This window comes from Battus philenor, unplaced genomic scaffold (assembly GCF_028537555.1).
Source record: "Battus philenor isolate CCGP_79_NKW_IND1 unplaced genomic scaffold, ilBatPhil1.0.hap1 SCAF_5, whole genome shotgun sequence".
NCBI lineage: Eukaryota > Metazoa > Arthropoda > Insecta > Lepidoptera > Papilionidae > Battus > Battus philenor.
The window spans coordinates 13,976,418-13,994,943 of NW_027181715.1; the positions used below are offsets into that span (position 1 = coordinate 13,976,418).

At 34.5% G+C, this 18,526-nt stretch overlaps 2 protein-coding genes across 2 annotated transcripts in view; one reads left to right on the top strand and one right to left on the bottom strand.

The window, feature by feature from the left end:
- LOC137929928 (diacylglycerol kinase eta) overlaps positions 1–18,526 on the bottom strand; it is a 156,807-nt gene that overhangs the window by 57,184 nt on the left and 81,097 nt on the right. The window lies entirely within an intron of this gene.
- Positions 8,483–9,446, top strand: LOC137929332 (granzyme M-like). The gene has a single exon (XM_068772222.1). The coding sequence runs from the start codon at positions 8,550–8,552 to the stop codon at positions 9,378–9,380; it is 831 nt and encodes a 276-aa protein (XP_068628323.1). The 5' UTR covers positions 8,483–8,549; the 3' UTR covers positions 9,381–9,446.

Genomic DNA, 18,526 nt, shown 5'->3' on the forward strand with positions numbered 1-18,526 from the left:
AAAGCAGCTTAGGCTGGGTTCAAACGGGGCGTCGCTTCACCGCAAGGTGAATATTTTGCTTTGGCGGCGACATAGTCCTTTTTTACAGTTATATTATAAATTATTTTATCATTCTTCTATACTTATATTATATTTCATTTTATATTATTAATTCGAAAAGCTAGCTATTGGTGGAACACTTAGTTATTAGATCACAATCAATCAAATAAACCAGTGCTTCGCAACCTTTTCTCACTTACGGCACACTAAAATCTTTACTAGCATTTCGCGGCACACCGAGAGCTAAATTCAAGAGACTAGTGAACGTGACGTGTGTTTAATGTAAAATTGTAAAATTTCAATTTATTAATTTTTACCGCGGCACGCTTGTATCCGACATACGGCACACCGGTTGCGAAGCACTGAAATAAACAATCACAATGCCTTCCTAACAATATGACACTATAGACGTGCGCATCTCACAACAGTCGTTGGATCGTCTCGATTTTATAACAGGTATTCCCAATACTTCTTTAATCAAAACTTCTATTCAGCTAATGACCGCACTGCAAGGCATAGGTCTTTAAAGATCGCTACGATGATCGCGCATGCGCTACAAGCATGCAGCAACTTCCTGTAACGTTAACTATGCCTATTTAATGGAATCAGGCGTTACTTCGCGGAAGTCCATCCTAAGTAAGAAAAGGACCAATATTTAGCCACTTCCGCACAGGCAGTGGTAGTCGTGCAATGAAATGCATCGCCCGCTACCCCGCTGATAAATGCGCATGCGGCAAACAATGCGAATCACACAACCGCCACCACCAAATCACTCAACACGTGTTTCACCCCTCCACGGGGCATCTTCAGGAGCTATGTTACACCGATTAGTGCCTTCTTAGTTAACTATGCCGTCGGTCCCCCTAGTGAGGTGTTTACCCACGTCACGTCTACCGGCTCGTGGTGGCCAAAAAGAAATTTTCCGCCCCAACTACCATCGATTGCACGAGCGATGTGACCAGCTCACCACCACTTCAGACGATAAATTCTTCCAGCTACGTTGTTATTTTCAAAACTATTCTATATTAATACCCACTTGCAAAAACATTATCATTAAGTTTTAATTTTCTTAGTAGTCGTACGTAGAATACGGGTTCAAGATGATTTATATAGTCTTCGTTTATTATTAAGTAATTAAATCAATAAAGTGATTAATGTGAAATCATCACCATTTCAGTCGTAAGATGTCTACTCCTGGACATAGGCCTATCTAATAGATTTCTGATTGGTTGGAAGCGGACTCCATTCAATAATTCTATTAGTGGCAGTTTCTTTTGTGGGCAACTATCATTATTATCATTTCAGCTATAAGACACCTACTTCTGGAAACAGGCCTCCCCATAGATTTTCACTAGGACCTCGTATGTAAACGTCCGATACTGCACTTGCCGGTCTGCAGCCTCCAATAATATTCCACAATTGATTTTCCATTGTACTGCGATATGCAAGCCAGATAAATTTTATGCACAATAACAAAAGCAAAACAGGTAATCGTATTTTAAACACATATTTTATTTATGAAAGTAACAAGGAAGTAACATCGTCTCTTTAAAGGATATTGAATTTTTCTTTAATTTCATTATCAACAGGAAATGACGGCCTCTTATAAGATATTGTAAGATATCTGAGTTTCCTTGTGCATGTTCATGTTTTCTATTTTTAATCATTCACAGTGAAAGCTTGTTGTTGAACCAGTCCTATTGTAAGGAAAGAGAAAAAAGTGAAGAGAGAAAGGAGAAAGACCGAGGAACGAGTGATCCTCATAAAACGGGGGCCTTAAAAACGGTCCTATTGGAAGTATATGGGAGAGGCATATGTCCAGTGAACATCTTACTGCTGAAGCGATAGTAATGATCTCTTGTGTGCATCAAAAGGGAAAGCCAAAAGAAAACAACTAGAATGAAATCGAGTTTGTAAAGAAAAACGTCCACGACAAATTTAGTCTGGCTATATTCAATTGGTAGTGGACGCTGTTAGCCGTTTTGGCTTTTACAGCTTCTTTAAACTCAGGGCTCGCAGATCCATACTCCGCGAGCTAATAAATTTTAAAAAAATAATTCAGATGCGTCGCCTGACGCATTGTCTTGACTAATTGATATTTACTTGGTTTTTGTACAAAATTGTGAACCTTTTCTCCGAAGACATTTTTTTTTAGCTGAATTGTTATTGGAGTTGGGAGAAAATCAATTTGAGTCGCCGTTGAGTGACAAGGTGACAAACATTGTATTAATTCAAATCAGTATTTAAATCAGTTAATACTATTATTTAGTTTATTGTAAAAACGGGTGTAAAAAACAGTTGCCTATAAAACTGTTTCTAAATTTACGGAACCCAGAGTTGAAAAACCTAGAGAGAAAGTTACAAACTTATGTTTACTCTTTATTTTAACCTTTATATACCGTTATTATTCTTATTTTCATTAGATAAATGGTAGCTTAGAGGTAGAGTACTTAGACTTGCTATCGTACGTCGCGGGTACGATTCCCGGAATACAATGTTATATAACTCAAACTTTGTGTTTTAATTATATGCGATTGCCAATGTTCATAAACAAGTTTCCAGAGGATAAGTAGTAGCGTCCTCTGCGTACCAGAATACCACACTGCGATTGCCAATACGCCTGCCTAGTGAGGCGATTATGGTGTATCGTTCCTTGATATCTGTGTATTCTGGCCTGAAAGGTTCTTGCGTGGCAACCATAAGCCTGTAGAATGGGTGGACCTACGACATTTAAGTAAGAAAAGGACCAATATTTTTCTTACTTAGAATGGACTTCCGCGAGGTAACGCCTGATTCCATTAAATACCTACGACATTGTTAAGATCGCGGAATCGTTGGAGTCGTTGAATGCTAACATCGGTCTTTGGAGGAGGATTATGCCGTGGCCATTATCATCATATCAACGGATGTCTATCGGTGATAGATGATGATGATTATTGTCACTATTCTTTCATAACATTTTTTGCAAAGATATTGACTATATATTTTTAAAATTTTCTCCGGAATTTTTTTTAAATACTCCTTTGGTTAGGTATAGTATAATATTTTATAGAATGTACATATCAGGGCTGTTTGATTTTGTATACTGTACAAATATAATATCAGTAATTTTGCTCTATAAATGTAATCCGTAAGATTAAATGTACTACACTACTAAATATAACTAAAGCAAACTTATCTCGCTGTGCTCACACGGCTACATCTATGGTTGCACGTGTATACCAAACCGCCAGAGCAATTTTAATACCGGCTTTGTAATTATTTTTCCACCCCTTGTAGCTTAACACTCTCATTAAATTTTCATTCGCTTCGGAGTTAGACCGCTTGTGTTGTTTTTGGTCGGCGAATTTAAATGCGTTATAAAATAAAATATTATGATTAGATACTTTAACAATTTGCATAGCCATATCATTATCGCTCACCCTCGGATGTATGAAAAGGAATGAAAGATATTGTGAAGAAATTTAAAGGAACGAATGAAAGGCATCGAGGAGGTCGAAAGATGATTATAAAAATCAATAATTTGAAAATTTTGAACCCACGACACGGGGTTTTTGTTTTACTCATATGTATGTCTCGGGTTCACAGGTACAGTTTTGTACAAATATCTTTTCTTATCATATCTTCACTCTCCTCTTATCCGCCTCAATATCTTTCACTCATTCCACTTTACCTTCTCGTAATCTTTTATTCCTTTTCATACATTGCCTATATCCTTTACCATTTTCTCCTGGACAGATTTTTTTTGCTTTGCAATTTTATCTGATTTTTTTTACAACTCTTATAGTTTTTATTTTCTTATATTCTTACATCTTATTTCTGTATCACAATTTTTGTCACTTATAATATCATAGCTCCCTTTACCTATTAGCTTACTGCAATACTCCAGAAATGTCTGGCGACTTATCTCTTTTTACATCAATGAAGTAATGTTTCTCTTCTCATCCGAAACTAGCAAGCAGTCCACACGTTCTGCGACAAATACGGATCAGCCGGTAATTAGGTACACCCATGATAGAGTTATAACGAAGGGCCACTAAAATGAAGCCATAAAAACGTCATTCATTCTTTAAAATGTAGTTTGACTTATATATACGTGACCGAAATATATATATATATATATATATATATATATATATATACACATACATAAATTATTAAGTAATTTCATCATCATTGTCATTTCAGTCATAAGACGTTCACCGCTTGACATAAGGGAGACTTACATTCAGCGTCTTACAAGGTTATTGCCGGTTCCTGAATTCGAACCTGTACATAATAATCGGAAGTATTTAAACAAAGAACTACTGCTGCACAATATAACTCGACACAAACCTAATAATGCATACAAAGTTTCAATATCAACATATAATGTCAACAGTTGAAAATAATAATCATTGAATGACACTACATTCGTTAGTTTAACTTTATAAAATGTCCAACAACAACGCCGCTAGACATTTTATAAATAGAACGATCTAAATAAAGTTCTAGAACGTTTCGAATGTTCTATCTCTGCGAGTTTAAAAATAAAAAAGAAACAAATGAAAGCGAGCGAAGGGAGAGCACAATGGCAAGACGTCTCGGCGGAAGAGGTCACTGCTAACAATGCGAACTAATTTCCAGCAGCCAGCGGTTTCTGGGTCGCAGCATCGCTACCATTACATACGTTACATACATCGTAACTATTTTTATATATTGAACAAACAGACACTGACACATCTATATATACATAATGATTGATCATACCTGTAAAGGTTCAAAAAGCTGATTGTACGATATATTTCTCAGCAAAAACCTATAAGGTTCCCATTTTAAACCACCCTATATATGTGACCACTCTGAAATATATGTCACAAATTTATTCTTTCTATAATAATGTGACCGGCCAATAATTTCGGGCAGTACACAAAACTGTGCAGACGCAGAGTCTAAGTAATGCAGGATTTAACTTTAATTTAACCATTCATCCATCATATGCGATTTCCCGTGACTGATTATATAGTCTATCGTACGAAGTAACAGCTTTTCTGATATATATCTATGTTATAAATAAATAAATACATCTCATTTTCTTACGAAAGATTTTCAAATTTAACCTTTTTTTTTGAAAACCATTTTTAATAATATAAAGTAAGTTTTTTTATTAAAGTGTATACTGTTAATAATAGCACATTGCAACATTAATTAACAAAGTAATCACATAGTTAAAAACCACCGCAGACTTGGCTATGAAAACAAAACAAACTGAAAATAGTTCCATTATTTCAGCGTATATACCGAGCGCACCGAAATATAAGATTTTAGTTTCATTTTAACCCCACAAAGGGGCTGTTGCTCGTCTGAAAATATTTTGTTATAATTAATCGGCGCAGAATAACAGCGACCTAAAAAAATAGCGAACGAAACGGTACCAATTTTGTTACGTAAACGTCACAAAACCTCGATTCTTGATGGTTGATAAAAAACGTTCTAGAATTTTCTATCAAACAATTGTGTTGAAAATTGACTTACAACCGGAAAGTAATGTCGTTTCTGTCGTCCTTTTTTACAGAAAAACTGATTGGTTTTTACCGCTCCGGCATTAAAAATTTATATACTAGATGACATTCTAAACTTGGTATACTAGATGGCAATAGGTTGTTGATAACGAAGGTGAATATAATGTCGATTAGAAATAAAAACTTGTTAAAAATGTAGTCCTGTGAATTTAACTTTCGAGCGACATTACTTTCCAGTCCCCTAATATTTCGTAAAATTTGTCTAATAGTAATTATTTAGGTAGAAATAATATTTGTAAGTGTTGTTGTAGTCAGCATAAATAACAACGCACCAACGGATAAGCGTGGGTGCATTGTCCACGTTGTGGTCTCCACTCCGACCACGAACTGTGAAGTACAGGAAAGGATGTTCCACCTACAAGGTGGACAGATAACATTGTTGATTACGTTAGAAAAAGCTGGGTTTACAACAACGGTTCCTTTATTTCGTTCATTGAGTTTTAAAAAATAAAGATATAATATAACAAACGTGTAAATCCTGAAATTAAACAAAATGTGATCATAAAATAAATGAATAAAAATCAAAATTGACACTGTTCTGTGATGATACCAAAAGATGTGGCGAAAGAAAAGAGACGAGGTTTAAATGAATGGTAAGAGAATGAAATAAAATAGAATAATAATATAGATCGTTAAGAACGAAAAAGGAGAGTGATAAGAAAACACAGCCTGATTTTTTTTTTTTAAAGTCTTGTCGTCTATATTTTTATGCCCCATTTTCGTAATCTCCAAATTTCGTAGAATAATTTATTTAGCAACCGAAACACTCCAATTATTGAAAAAATAAAGATAAGCGTTTTTAATACTCTGTTCACTTCAAACCTCACAGGGTTGGCTGTAAATGCCAAAGAACAAGCCATATTGGCAAACGACAAGTGTTCGAAAAAGTGTTTTTTTTTTGTCACATTTTATAATTTATCGATCTTGTGGCCTTGTGGCCTTTTTGCCGCCAAAATAGAAGTTTACAATATTTACTGTATATGTACTTATTTTCCCCCATCCACTTTTGCTGGCTTAATGAACGCCTCATCAACCTTTTGGTGGGTGAAATTTCGTAAAATCTGATCTATACTCGTTGAAAGGAATATTCCTATCAAATTGCGAGTTTTTAAGCCATAAAGTACGCAGAACCGATAGTTGCTGGAGCCTTAAGGTTTTGGAGGCTAAGACGATGGGCCGGCAAGCTAGAAATACTACAATAAATTTAAAATCTTACTGTGAAAAAATGTGATAACGAATATGAAATAAGGAAAAAGACAGTATAGTATTAATAAAAGCAAAAGCAATAAACCATGGTATATACATAACAGTAGCTATTATAATTGAGGAGTGAGGCGAAGGAAGAGGATAAGGAATATTAGAGAATTGTAGTATAAATGACGATGGAAGAGAGATCTTATGACTTACGATAGACGAGTGTATGAATTAAAGATTACTCTATCTCTATCCAAAACTAGATAGAAGTGTACCAGAAGTCCCTAATGGCGAAACCATTAAAAAAAAACCATCCAGCAGTTGACATTATGATGATAAAACACTTTTAATTAAATTAACAAGTGTAATTCCTCTAGTGAGTATGAATAACTATGCACCTACAGTAAATAGCACACTAAGAAAGGGATTAATATATAGCTACTTCCGCTATGCAGCATCAGTCATGAAATGAGGTGCACCGCCCGCCAGATATGCCCGCTGATAAATGCGCGTGCGGCAAACAATGCGAAACACAACTACCACCGTTAATCTACTCTACACGTGCTTCACCCCTCCACGTGGCATCCTCAGATGTTAGACCGACCAGTGCCAAACGGTGCACTTTATTGCACGACTACTGCTGCATAGCGGAAGTAGCTATATATTAGTCCCTTTCTTAGTTAGGATGGACTACCGCGAGGTAACGCCTGAATCTATTAGAAATTAAATAGCACAGTTGTCGCTTTACCTACGAAAGCATTTGGGTCTCTGAAGACCCGAGCTAAAGGGAAGAATCTGAAACTGTACTGGGTGTAAACGTGCGCGAGGACAGAGGGCAATGAGAGATCGAACTTGTTGGCCAAAGACGCGATGAAGAGCAAGAGACTACTGGAATATAAGTTATTGCGTTACTAATACAATATAAAATAATTCTCTGAACTACTGTACTCTACTGTACTCTATAGTAAGTGTTATATAATGACCGAAATCATACTAATGATATCAAAATCGATCACATGCTTTTTAAAACACCTCACTATTTCCCCGACACGAATATTACAATTTTCATGGTAATCGATATTACAACAGCCATTAATATAATGATGGTATTATTACTCAAATTATAAAAAACTTCTCTCTATATACTAAGTGCAAGATCTACTTTTAATTAGAATGAAAGAAATAAGTTATATATGTCAGACGCAACAAAAAAAAATATACGTAAAAATAAAAGTAATAATGAAAAGGCTGGTTATAGATATGTCCGGTATATGTTCACTTACCATAATGTTGTGTACCCTTAATTACCTTTGGCCTTTGGCTCTCAAAGTTCGTATGCTTCAATCTTTTGAAATTATATTTATAATGCTTCGAAGCACATCTACAGCCTATATTTAATTTAAAGATATTCCGCTTGTTTATCGTTTTGTAATTTCAATACGAAAAGGTTTTATTACGAATAGTCTCTTCAATTTAATTTCTAATAAACTCAACTGTCACTATATCTGTATGTATATGTGTCATTTTATATATACTTAAAAACATAGTATAAACAGTTTGAATTATTGACGATATATTTTTATATATCTTTTATACCAAGTCACGATTTTGTAACAAATATATTTGCTTCTAAAGACTTACATAAAATGACCGTTGCAAGTTGTGCACAATAAACTGGCGATACGATGCGAAATTGAAATAAGTCATAAAATAAATTCATATAATACCTTCAGTTGGTAAACAGTAATAAACAGCATGCTGCAAGCGTGGAACTGTATTTTATTTTTACTCGTGCTTGAACATTCCGATACAAAGTCACCGCTGAGGATAATAGGGGGTAAGGATGTTGATCCCGGAGCTTATCCTTATGTCGTCCGTATGGAGTTACGGATTATCAGGAAGAATGGTACTCTGAAATTTTGGCATATTTGTACCGCTTCGGCGCTGTCTGCTACGTGGGCACTCACAGCTGGACATTGCGTACAGAAGAAGAGAAAAGGGCTTGTAGTTAGATACGGGCATGCACCTTTCTCGTTGACAACCGCGTTGTTCAGTGACGTAGTGTCTACGGTATTGCATCCTCTGTTTACTAACGTCGCACTCGGCTGGCAACGCAAGGTGACCAAGAACGACATTGGTCTATTGAAAACTACACCGATGATGATATCGAGCTACAGTAAACTCAGCGCAGTTGATTATCTAACGTTATACGGGCACGAAATATTAATATCCGGATACGGAATAACTAACAAAACATTACCCGACGGTCAGAGTATGAGCGGTAGTACTCTTCAACTTCAGATGCCGCTTCAAGTTCTGAAACTGCTGGTCGTTAAATGTAGGCAAAGGCGATTGTTGCCGGGGATTTGCTTGGCGCGGCAGTGCGGACCAAAATTGAAAACCGTTTGCGGAGGAGACTCCGGTGGACCACTCTTTCATCCTTCTGGACAGATAGGAGTTCTATCGCTGGGAGAAAAGACAAAATATTGTTTGATACGAACAACGAAAAGACGAGTTATAGTAGCCGGTCAAAGTTCACCAATCAGTCCGTACATTGAATGGATTTATAGTTATGTCACACTTTGAAAATTACAGACGGTCGAAATTTGCAAGTGCTTGTATATCTAGAAGTAAGTTTATTTCAAAAGCTAATATAAAATAAGCTTAGCAAAAAAATCAAATCTTAGTAATACTTGTCTGCTATAAAAGCTAATAAAAATGTAAACAACAAAAATCAAAAAAAAAATGTAAAACCAAATTATATTGTAATAATCCTATATAGAAATAAAATAATAAAAATGTAATAGAGTAATGAGAGATGTATGAAAGGCGTTACAGAGCGAAAGGGAAAGACAAAAGAATTGTGGCAAGAATGAAAAGAATGAAATATCATACGATGTATGAAAGACGATAATAAAAATAAAAAAATATGTAAAAAAACTAAATAATGTTGAATAGTCCCTGTCCTACACAAGATAGGGGGTACGAGAGGCTTCCAATAGCGGGAGCCATAAAAAAAATACTTTCCTGCCGACCTTATTACTTTATTGGAAACAATATATGACAATGTCTATTTATAAAACCTAGTTATCGTAAATTAATATTATTTACAATACATAGCTATTTATAAAATCTATTTATGGTAAATAAATGTAAATAAAAAGTTCAAAACTCTTAAAACACATTACGTGTATAAATATTATACGGATATGTGGTAACACAATTTTTAAATTAAATTTTAATTAGTCGAATGTATCATGTAATTTATTTGGTATCAAGGAAGAATGACTCTGATGGCTTTAACACGGTATGTAACTACTACAGTTGCATACTAAGATTAAACATCTTGTAATTATATAAAAAATAAAAACACTACCTGGGGATGTAGTTTTAGATGGTGAGTAAACTAATCTATTTTTGAATCCGTATAGCGTCGCTCAAGTTATTCTTATTAGAAAAGCAAATATAGAATAAAAAAGGTTTAGAGATAAAGTTTAATTTCGTTCACTAACACATTAACTTGGTCAATGAAGACGAGAAGGGAAACAAAGCGTACTTGACTCAAATAATTATATATATGTAAGTAAGAAAAGGACCAATATATAGCTACTTCCGCCATGCAGCAGTAGTCGTGCAATAAAGTACACAGCCCGCTAACCGTGCGGTAAACAATGCGAATTACACAACTACCACCTTTAAATCACTCAACACGTGTTTCACCCCTCCACGAGGCATCCTCAGAAATAATGTCACACCTATTAGTGCCAAACCCAAAGTCATCTCTGGGGACTGCCGCATACGCATTTATCAGCGAGCTGGCGGGCGGTGCACTTTATTGCACGACTACTGCTGCATGGCGGAAGTAGCTATATATTGGTCCTTTTCTTACTTAGGAAGGACTTCCGCAAAATAACGCCTGAATCCATTGGATATATTATATATGTAGCCTGTGACATTTATAAAAAATCCTTAATGCCTTTACATATAATCTGCGTATTTATGAAATTTCCTGTTTAACTGAGACAGTTAATAAATCAACGCCGTAAAACAAAAAGAAAGCTTCCAACAAAATTTCCTAAAACAAACTAAAAATTACTACAACGTAAAGGCAAAGTTTAATTAGCATAATCTCTTTATATTTAATTACTTCAGATTTCCGCGAAGAATTACTCGCAGTTGACAGAAGAATAATTGAACTGTCGGAAACATTCTTCGCCGTCTTCGTTACAGAATTCTCTCGTTACAAAGATCTCGTTCCTTTATTATTTTGTTTAGGCTAACACGCGGACGGATCTAATTTAAAAATAATAAATATTAGTAATCTAGACTTAATTAATATACCTGAAAAGAACTACAGAGAACGGAGTTTTGATAATTATCTCCCTCACATACACATCCTAAACCAGTGATTCCCAAAGTCGTCTATATCGACCTTAGGGGTCTATGACAACCTGCAAGGGGTCTACGTCAGCAATAATAAATTTGGGATCCAAGAAATGAAAATGGGGGTCCACGACAGTTGATCTCAACACATACACTGATAGTATCTATTTACTTACATCATACTATCTTATAATATCAAAACATTTACATTATTTATAAAAGTACCTATGAAGTAAAAAAATTATTGTATATGTTTATAAAATTGTGTAAATTGTAGGATTATTAACTTAACATGTGTTTTTACTTTTTAACACTAAACTTCACTACAGTTAGAAATTTACAGGAAATCAATATCAGGTAAGTACCCAACACGCAAAAACATGGCTAGGGGTCTACGACACAAAAAAGTTTGGGGAACTCTGTCCTAAACCTAAAACGACCAAAAGAGGTCATAGCAAACAATAGATCCATTTCTGATATTAGTGATCGGTGAGAAATGAAATTGTGGATATATAAACGAGGATTCTAAAACATTAGCGTTAAATGTATATTACTGAGAATGGTATACTAAGATATACCTATCTTTAGAATATCAGAGAATAGAGGAAAACACCTCACTGGTGAGTAAAGAGTAAAGTATTGCCAAACCTTTTTGCAGTTTTGTAAAAAGGTATAATGGAAAATAAAAAAAATAAATAAACAAAAGAATAATACAACACCTGTTAAAAATAGAAAGTAAGAAAATAAATATGGATGAAGATTAAATAAATTGTAAAACAAATGATAAAAGTAATCGTAAAATTTTATAACTGAAGTGAGACGATGTATGGTAGAAAAGTACGTAATGAAAGATATTGTGAAGTAAATTAGAGATAATAATGAAAGATGAGTATTGGAATAAAATAAAAAGAAAAAATATGTAAATATAGACCCTGACTTCGTGTTTTACATTAACAGTACTATTGGTAAACCATCCTAAATAATAACGATAATAAAACATAATTGTGGTTCTATAAAACTGTATTGTTTTATATAAAATGTATGTAGTGACTAGAACCAAGACAGCTCCGACATCTATCCAGTACTAGATTCCTTTAACTAAGTAAAATTACCCTGCTCTTAGATAACAAAACTAATTATACATAATTTAGATATTATCTTGTGTTTAATATATATTACTAAAACATTTTGATTATACCAATACTTAAAACTAGTCAGTTGCAAGTAAATCTATAAAGTCGTCTTGCTATATCTCGTTGAAAGGGTACGTTAATAGAGAATTCAGGACACGACGGCTCGAGGTCGCACAAAATAGTAGCCTTGGCATTGGCAGGCGTAGAATTACCATGAAGCGGCGTATTCGAGGGCCACTTATTTCGGGTCATTTTACGAAAGGCGTTGTTATTGAATCTATTACCCTATTTATGTTTATTTACTATTCCGAATGTATTTTTTTACAGGAACTCAATTTTTATAAAATCGAAGTGAAAATGTTCCTTATTCGAATAAACTCTTACAAGCGTTCTCGAATATCTAAAAAAATAAAATATCGGTATTGTTTTAATTTAAATACATCTGAAATGTTTATTTTTCATTCTTCTTCCTTAAGTCGTGTAGATCATAAGGATCGGAGCACGAGCTATCTCATTCTCCTACCATCTCATCTTCACCACGACACTTCACACTCCGAGATTCAAGAGCGATATATATATATATATATAAGAATAATACATACATGTATAAATAAAATCTTTCTGTGCAAAAAATAAGATAATGAATTTAAAATAAGGAAATATACAGCATATTATATTTATATATATATATATATATATATATATATATATATATATAGCTGTCCAGAACCTGATACGGTAGTGGAAGAAGAAAAAAAGGTTGGACAACTAAATGCCTTCACTACCAAGTAATCTCTGGAGTATCGTCTTACTTCAGGATAATGTGACTAAGGTATTTTAAATTTTGTATGTTTCATTGCTGAGAGGCGTTGTTTGAAATTTACGTCTTGGAGAATGTGCATATATGAAGTAGTTAATCTAAGATATTTGATGCCTTTTAAACCAGTGTCACAATTTCAAGTCATCATTAGGCTTCCTATTTTACCGTCTACGTTTCTGCACCATACGTGTTACACGAGAAACGCCAAGGATCTTACAAGGTTAATCTTTGTTTTCTATAGTAGTGGACGTGGGCTTTTCCTTAAAGATCGCCACTCTGGTTGGTTCTTCGCTACCCGTATACAGCATTCTATAGCATTGCAAATCGATCCCTTTATCCAAATCTTTAATCACACTTTGGAAATATGTTGATACTATTTCGTTAATCGTATCATGGATATTTAGTTTATACGTCGATTATATGGATTCCGTATTAACTCTTTCTCCGCCATCTCTATATTCTCTATATTCACAGAATACAGTTATCAGTGCCACATTGAACATTTGAGTGTTTATCATTTATTCTGTAACTTCACATAAGAATTAATTATTCTCAAAGTTATTAGATAAAGGTTTTTCGTGTGAAATTGCTATAAGTTTCCATTTCATTATAATGCATACATTACTGCTTAAAGGCCAAATATCCAAATAGTCGATGCTTATGGCAGTTTTCCTCGACGACGAGTTTATTGCGTAGCATTGAACGCCTCTCTATAACAGTGATCAACCTCGTGCGACTTTTCAACCCCATACGCTATATATAGCACGATAACAGGTTAACCATTAATAACGTATAAATAACAAATTACCTGTGAATAAAAGTAATAAATTTTCATTGCATTATCATCACCATTTCAACCGTAAGACGTCCACTTCAGATCTTTTCTTTCTTCAGATCAGGAGGGCTATCTCCTCCATGAATTTTCAATAAAATTTTCAATTGAATTCGGACGCCGCTGGTGATGTAACTGCTGACAATGCATTTAGTTTGATTTTGAGGTAAAAGTAACTCGAACGGGTGTGAACTTACCTCATATATATATATATATATATATATATATATATATATATATATATATATATATATATATATATATATATATATCTACACACATATGTATACATATATAGATAAATATGTCAATTTTCATGGTAATCCGTAAATTTGTTTTTAAATTAAACAATTTCATATGCACAAACACTTTCTTTTAAATATTTACACACACACACACACACACACACATATATATGTCATCATATATAAATATTATATGTATATATATACACGTATATATTATATGTAAAAATAATTGTGCTATCTGAATATTAATTATCTTTAATGTCTATTGTTTAATTATCTGTGGTAGTCGAACGTAAAACATGTAAGAGAGCGTCATGAGAGAGCTGTCAGGAATGTTATAAAGAACATTAAATGTTGTTTCTTTATAGATAAAGAAATTTAATTGTTTTATTATTCAGCATATAAGTTTATAAATAGATCTTATATATATATACACTTCAAAATATTCTAGAGCTATAGTGCTTAAAACACTAAAGACGAAAGTTCGTCAAAATGGCTGTCACTTACATGAATAAATTAAATATGCAATGTACATGTTAAAACTTTGAATCTACAAAGTCAACCAGTATAACTTAGGGTTGCTTAGGGGGCAACTTTGCCGGCTTCATGACTTAAATGCTTTGGGTAACCATTTATCGCAGCGGTAATGCTTATGTTTCTAAGAACACTACTTACATTGCGGTGAGAGCTATGTAAATATTTACTTAAGGAATAACTTAAACACAAACCAAACTGCTCGTATAATGCTGAAATGAACCATATTATACACTGGTTGTGTGGCAAACTTTAAAGTTCACTAAACTCTCTTAAAAGATCTATTCCAGTGTAATGCATTTAATAATTAATAATGAAACTTACTGCTTTATTGTATGCGGAGCACATCGCTCGTGCAAACTGCCTTTAGGGACGAATTTTCTTAAGTGGTTTACGCGACGTGAGTAAGTCTCCCATTAAGTGGACCAGCGATTTAGTCAAAGGCAACGATGCTGTAAATGAGTCAGCCTGGAGCCCCTAATTACCAATCGTATCGGAGCATACTAGGAGTCAATACAGAGGGCAATGGACGAACCATGGGGAGCGCCAACAAGCAAGAGGCAATACCTGCCATAAGCTGTTGGTTCTCCAACACCCTGCTCCGGCGAACACGACCCTGTCTGCGCCTGATGACATGGATCTTAACCTGTCCTGATATTTTTAAGAAATACCTGTTTAAATTAGGTGTTACGGACAGTCTTTTTGCGTAGGGCGTACGAGACTGCTGCCAACATACTACTACTACTCTCTACTATCGAGGAGCTGGGTTGGCTTGAAGTAAAAAAAGGACCGATATTTAGCCACTTCCGCGTGTGTAGTAGTCGTGCAACATAGTGCATCGCCCGCCAGCCCGCTAACAAATGCGCATGCGGCAAACAATGCGAACTACACAACTGCCACCGTCAAATCACTCAACACGTGTTTCATCCCTCCACGGAGCATCTTCAGGAGTTATGTTACACCGATTAGTGCCAAACACAGAGTCTTGAAGGTTAACCCCGACGCAAAATAAGAACCGTGCCGCTTGGTTGCGGAAACCAGCCCGCTGAGACAAGACAAGAAGGGCTGTAGTTTTTTTGTTTATATCAAATGTTACATCAAAACCAGCAAGATACAAGCAACTTTTTACGCATTAAATATTAAAATATTACAAATGATGTAATAATTATTAGAACGAGAGGAATATGTGCCATTCCGTTTTCAAATAAAATCGAAACGCATTTGTCCAAACGACACGTCACCTATGTCACAGTTTGTTTTTTGGAGAGAGATAATTGAGGACGTAATAAAGGTGAAAATAGTACAGGCCGGGTAAGAAATTAAATGAATAGGAGAAAAAACACTGATGTGAAATAAATAAACAAAACAGAAACCTACGTAAAAAAGTATTTTAACTAAGGATGTTATATGTTATAATTAGATTGTAATTGTAATGCACTGTCCCATAAACATGATAGGGGAGGGCAAGAAGGCCCCTAATAGCGTGGGCCATTTGAAATAAAAACGTGACAGTTTGGCGACGTCCTACACGTCCTTGGCCTTTTCTACCCACAATAATATACATGGGTTAGTACGTCTTGATATTTGTTATTCTTATGTAATTAAATATCAATATTCATAAATTTAAATCATTACATAAAACTTCGGCCTTGGGTCTGTCAACTATATGTCGGTATAACATCAAAGAGCAAGTATTTAACATCAATGCATTTCATATCGTACATTTCAATGTCTATTTCATTTAAGAAATTTATAAATTTATAAATTTCATATCTTACGTAGCAATCGAATGCCATTCTCTCTCAAACGGAAATTGAATTCTTTTTAATTTTCATTTAGAACAGGAAATGGAAAGTGTATTTTGGAATTTACCCTTTCGCAACTACCTTAACAATTCCGATCTCGTCTTCGACGTGTCACTTGAAACGAACTTCCGCCGATAGTGTGCGGGCGCGTGATGTGAAATGAAACGACAAAGGGACAGGAGCAAACAGGACGAAAGCGGTTCCATTTTTAAAAACGTGAAATTTATCTTTTTTTTTTCTTTGCAGACAGTTACGATACCTGCGCATAAATTTACTTGGATTTGAATTACAACCTCTTTATATTCCGTTATGTACGGTGCTGTAAGGCCTTGTTGTTCGTTTTTTTTTTTTTATAAATTACGGCTTTTATAAGCGTAAGATAAAAACAGTATTATAAATGATTATGACATTTAGAAATACCTTTAGGGACCTCACACTATCGAGTGAAATTAGTTTTTTTTGGTTATCTTTTTACTAACAATTTTTCTTATCGGTAATTGTTTAACTATTTCCTTTGCTATCATAGTCAATACAGAACCGTTTATACTGCTTATGTATACCTTATCGTCTAGCTTACATTTAAATCATTATCTTTACTTTGTATATGCGGGCATCTATTATCGATTATATTATATTATTATCACTTCTAAATTTTTAACTTATTTCTACTAGATATATGTCATAATAGTTAAAGATAATAAATATTTAAAAAGCAGAAATGTTAAAAAAAAACAGTTCAGGAGGATATGGTGCAGCAAAAAGAGGTGGTAATGAAATGAAAAGGAATGATATTCTATGTGGAGTAAAAAAAGAGAAATGAATAAGAGAAATTCAGAAGAACGAAAGAAGAGCGAGCAAATAAAATTTAAAATTTTTTTAAATTATTTGAAAAATTGTCCCTGCGTACCTAAAACAGGGAAATGTACAAAAGTGAAAAAAAAAACTATTTCTTTTAACTATTTTAGTTATAATTTTAAATCTTATATAATCTCACTGCTGTCTACATGGCATTTGAAAGTTCAGCTAGTTGAAGCGGCAGTCTATGACCACTTTTTAGATAGAAAACCTCAAGAACTAGCGGAAGAACCTTGGCAAGGGCCGCTATATACTCTTTTTACTTGAGATTGGGAAGCAGCCGATCTCTTAGAACTTTTAGAATCTTCCACGAGGAGACTTTGGCTTGAGCTGCCACTTGATATAAATTCCGCTTGGCATTCCAATACATAGACGCACGAGAGAATCGAACCTCGACTTGGTCGCTATTGCTTCGCTAATACCACCTATATCTAATGTCAATATTACGGCCTTACTCGGTTATTGCAGGTTCGTAGTGAATAAAGTAACAGAAAGAAATAAAACTTAAACACGTAAACACAGAAGGTTTAGTGTAATGTAGAAAAAATGATAGTAGTAATAAATATAAAATGTACCTTAAATAAATTGGGATATAAAGGTGTGATAAAAATAACTTTAGGAAACATAATAAATAAAAAACAGTAAAACATTGTAAATAATAGACTTCAAAACCGCAGTTATTGATGATGGATGTGTTTGGCTAGTGTCTAGTGCAGTACTCTGTGTTTGGCACTAATAGGTGTAACATAACTCCTGAAGATGCCCCGTGGAGGGATGAAACACGTGTTGAGTAATTTGGTGGTGGCGGTTGTGTGATTCGCATTGTTTGCCGCATACGCATTTATTAGCGAGCTGGCGGGCGGTGCATTTCATTGCACGACTACCACTGCATGTGCGGAAGTGGCTAAATATTGGTCCTTTTCTTACTTAGGATGGACTTCCGCGAGGTAACGCCTGATTCCATTAAATGTTAAAGATTGAATTTTGGAATGAGAGAAAGTAGAAATAAAGACAATGTGAAGCATGAAAGATGAGAAAGAAAAAATTATTAAGGAAATAAAAAACCCTGTTCCAAAATAAATAGGGATGGACTATAGGTCCCCAATAGCGGGGGCCACTATT

Coding starts and splice junctions, on each gene's coding strand:
- LOC137929332 (XM_068772222.1), top strand. CDS start 8,550: ATGCTGCAAGCGTGGAACTGTATTTTATTTTTACTCGTGCTTGAACAT.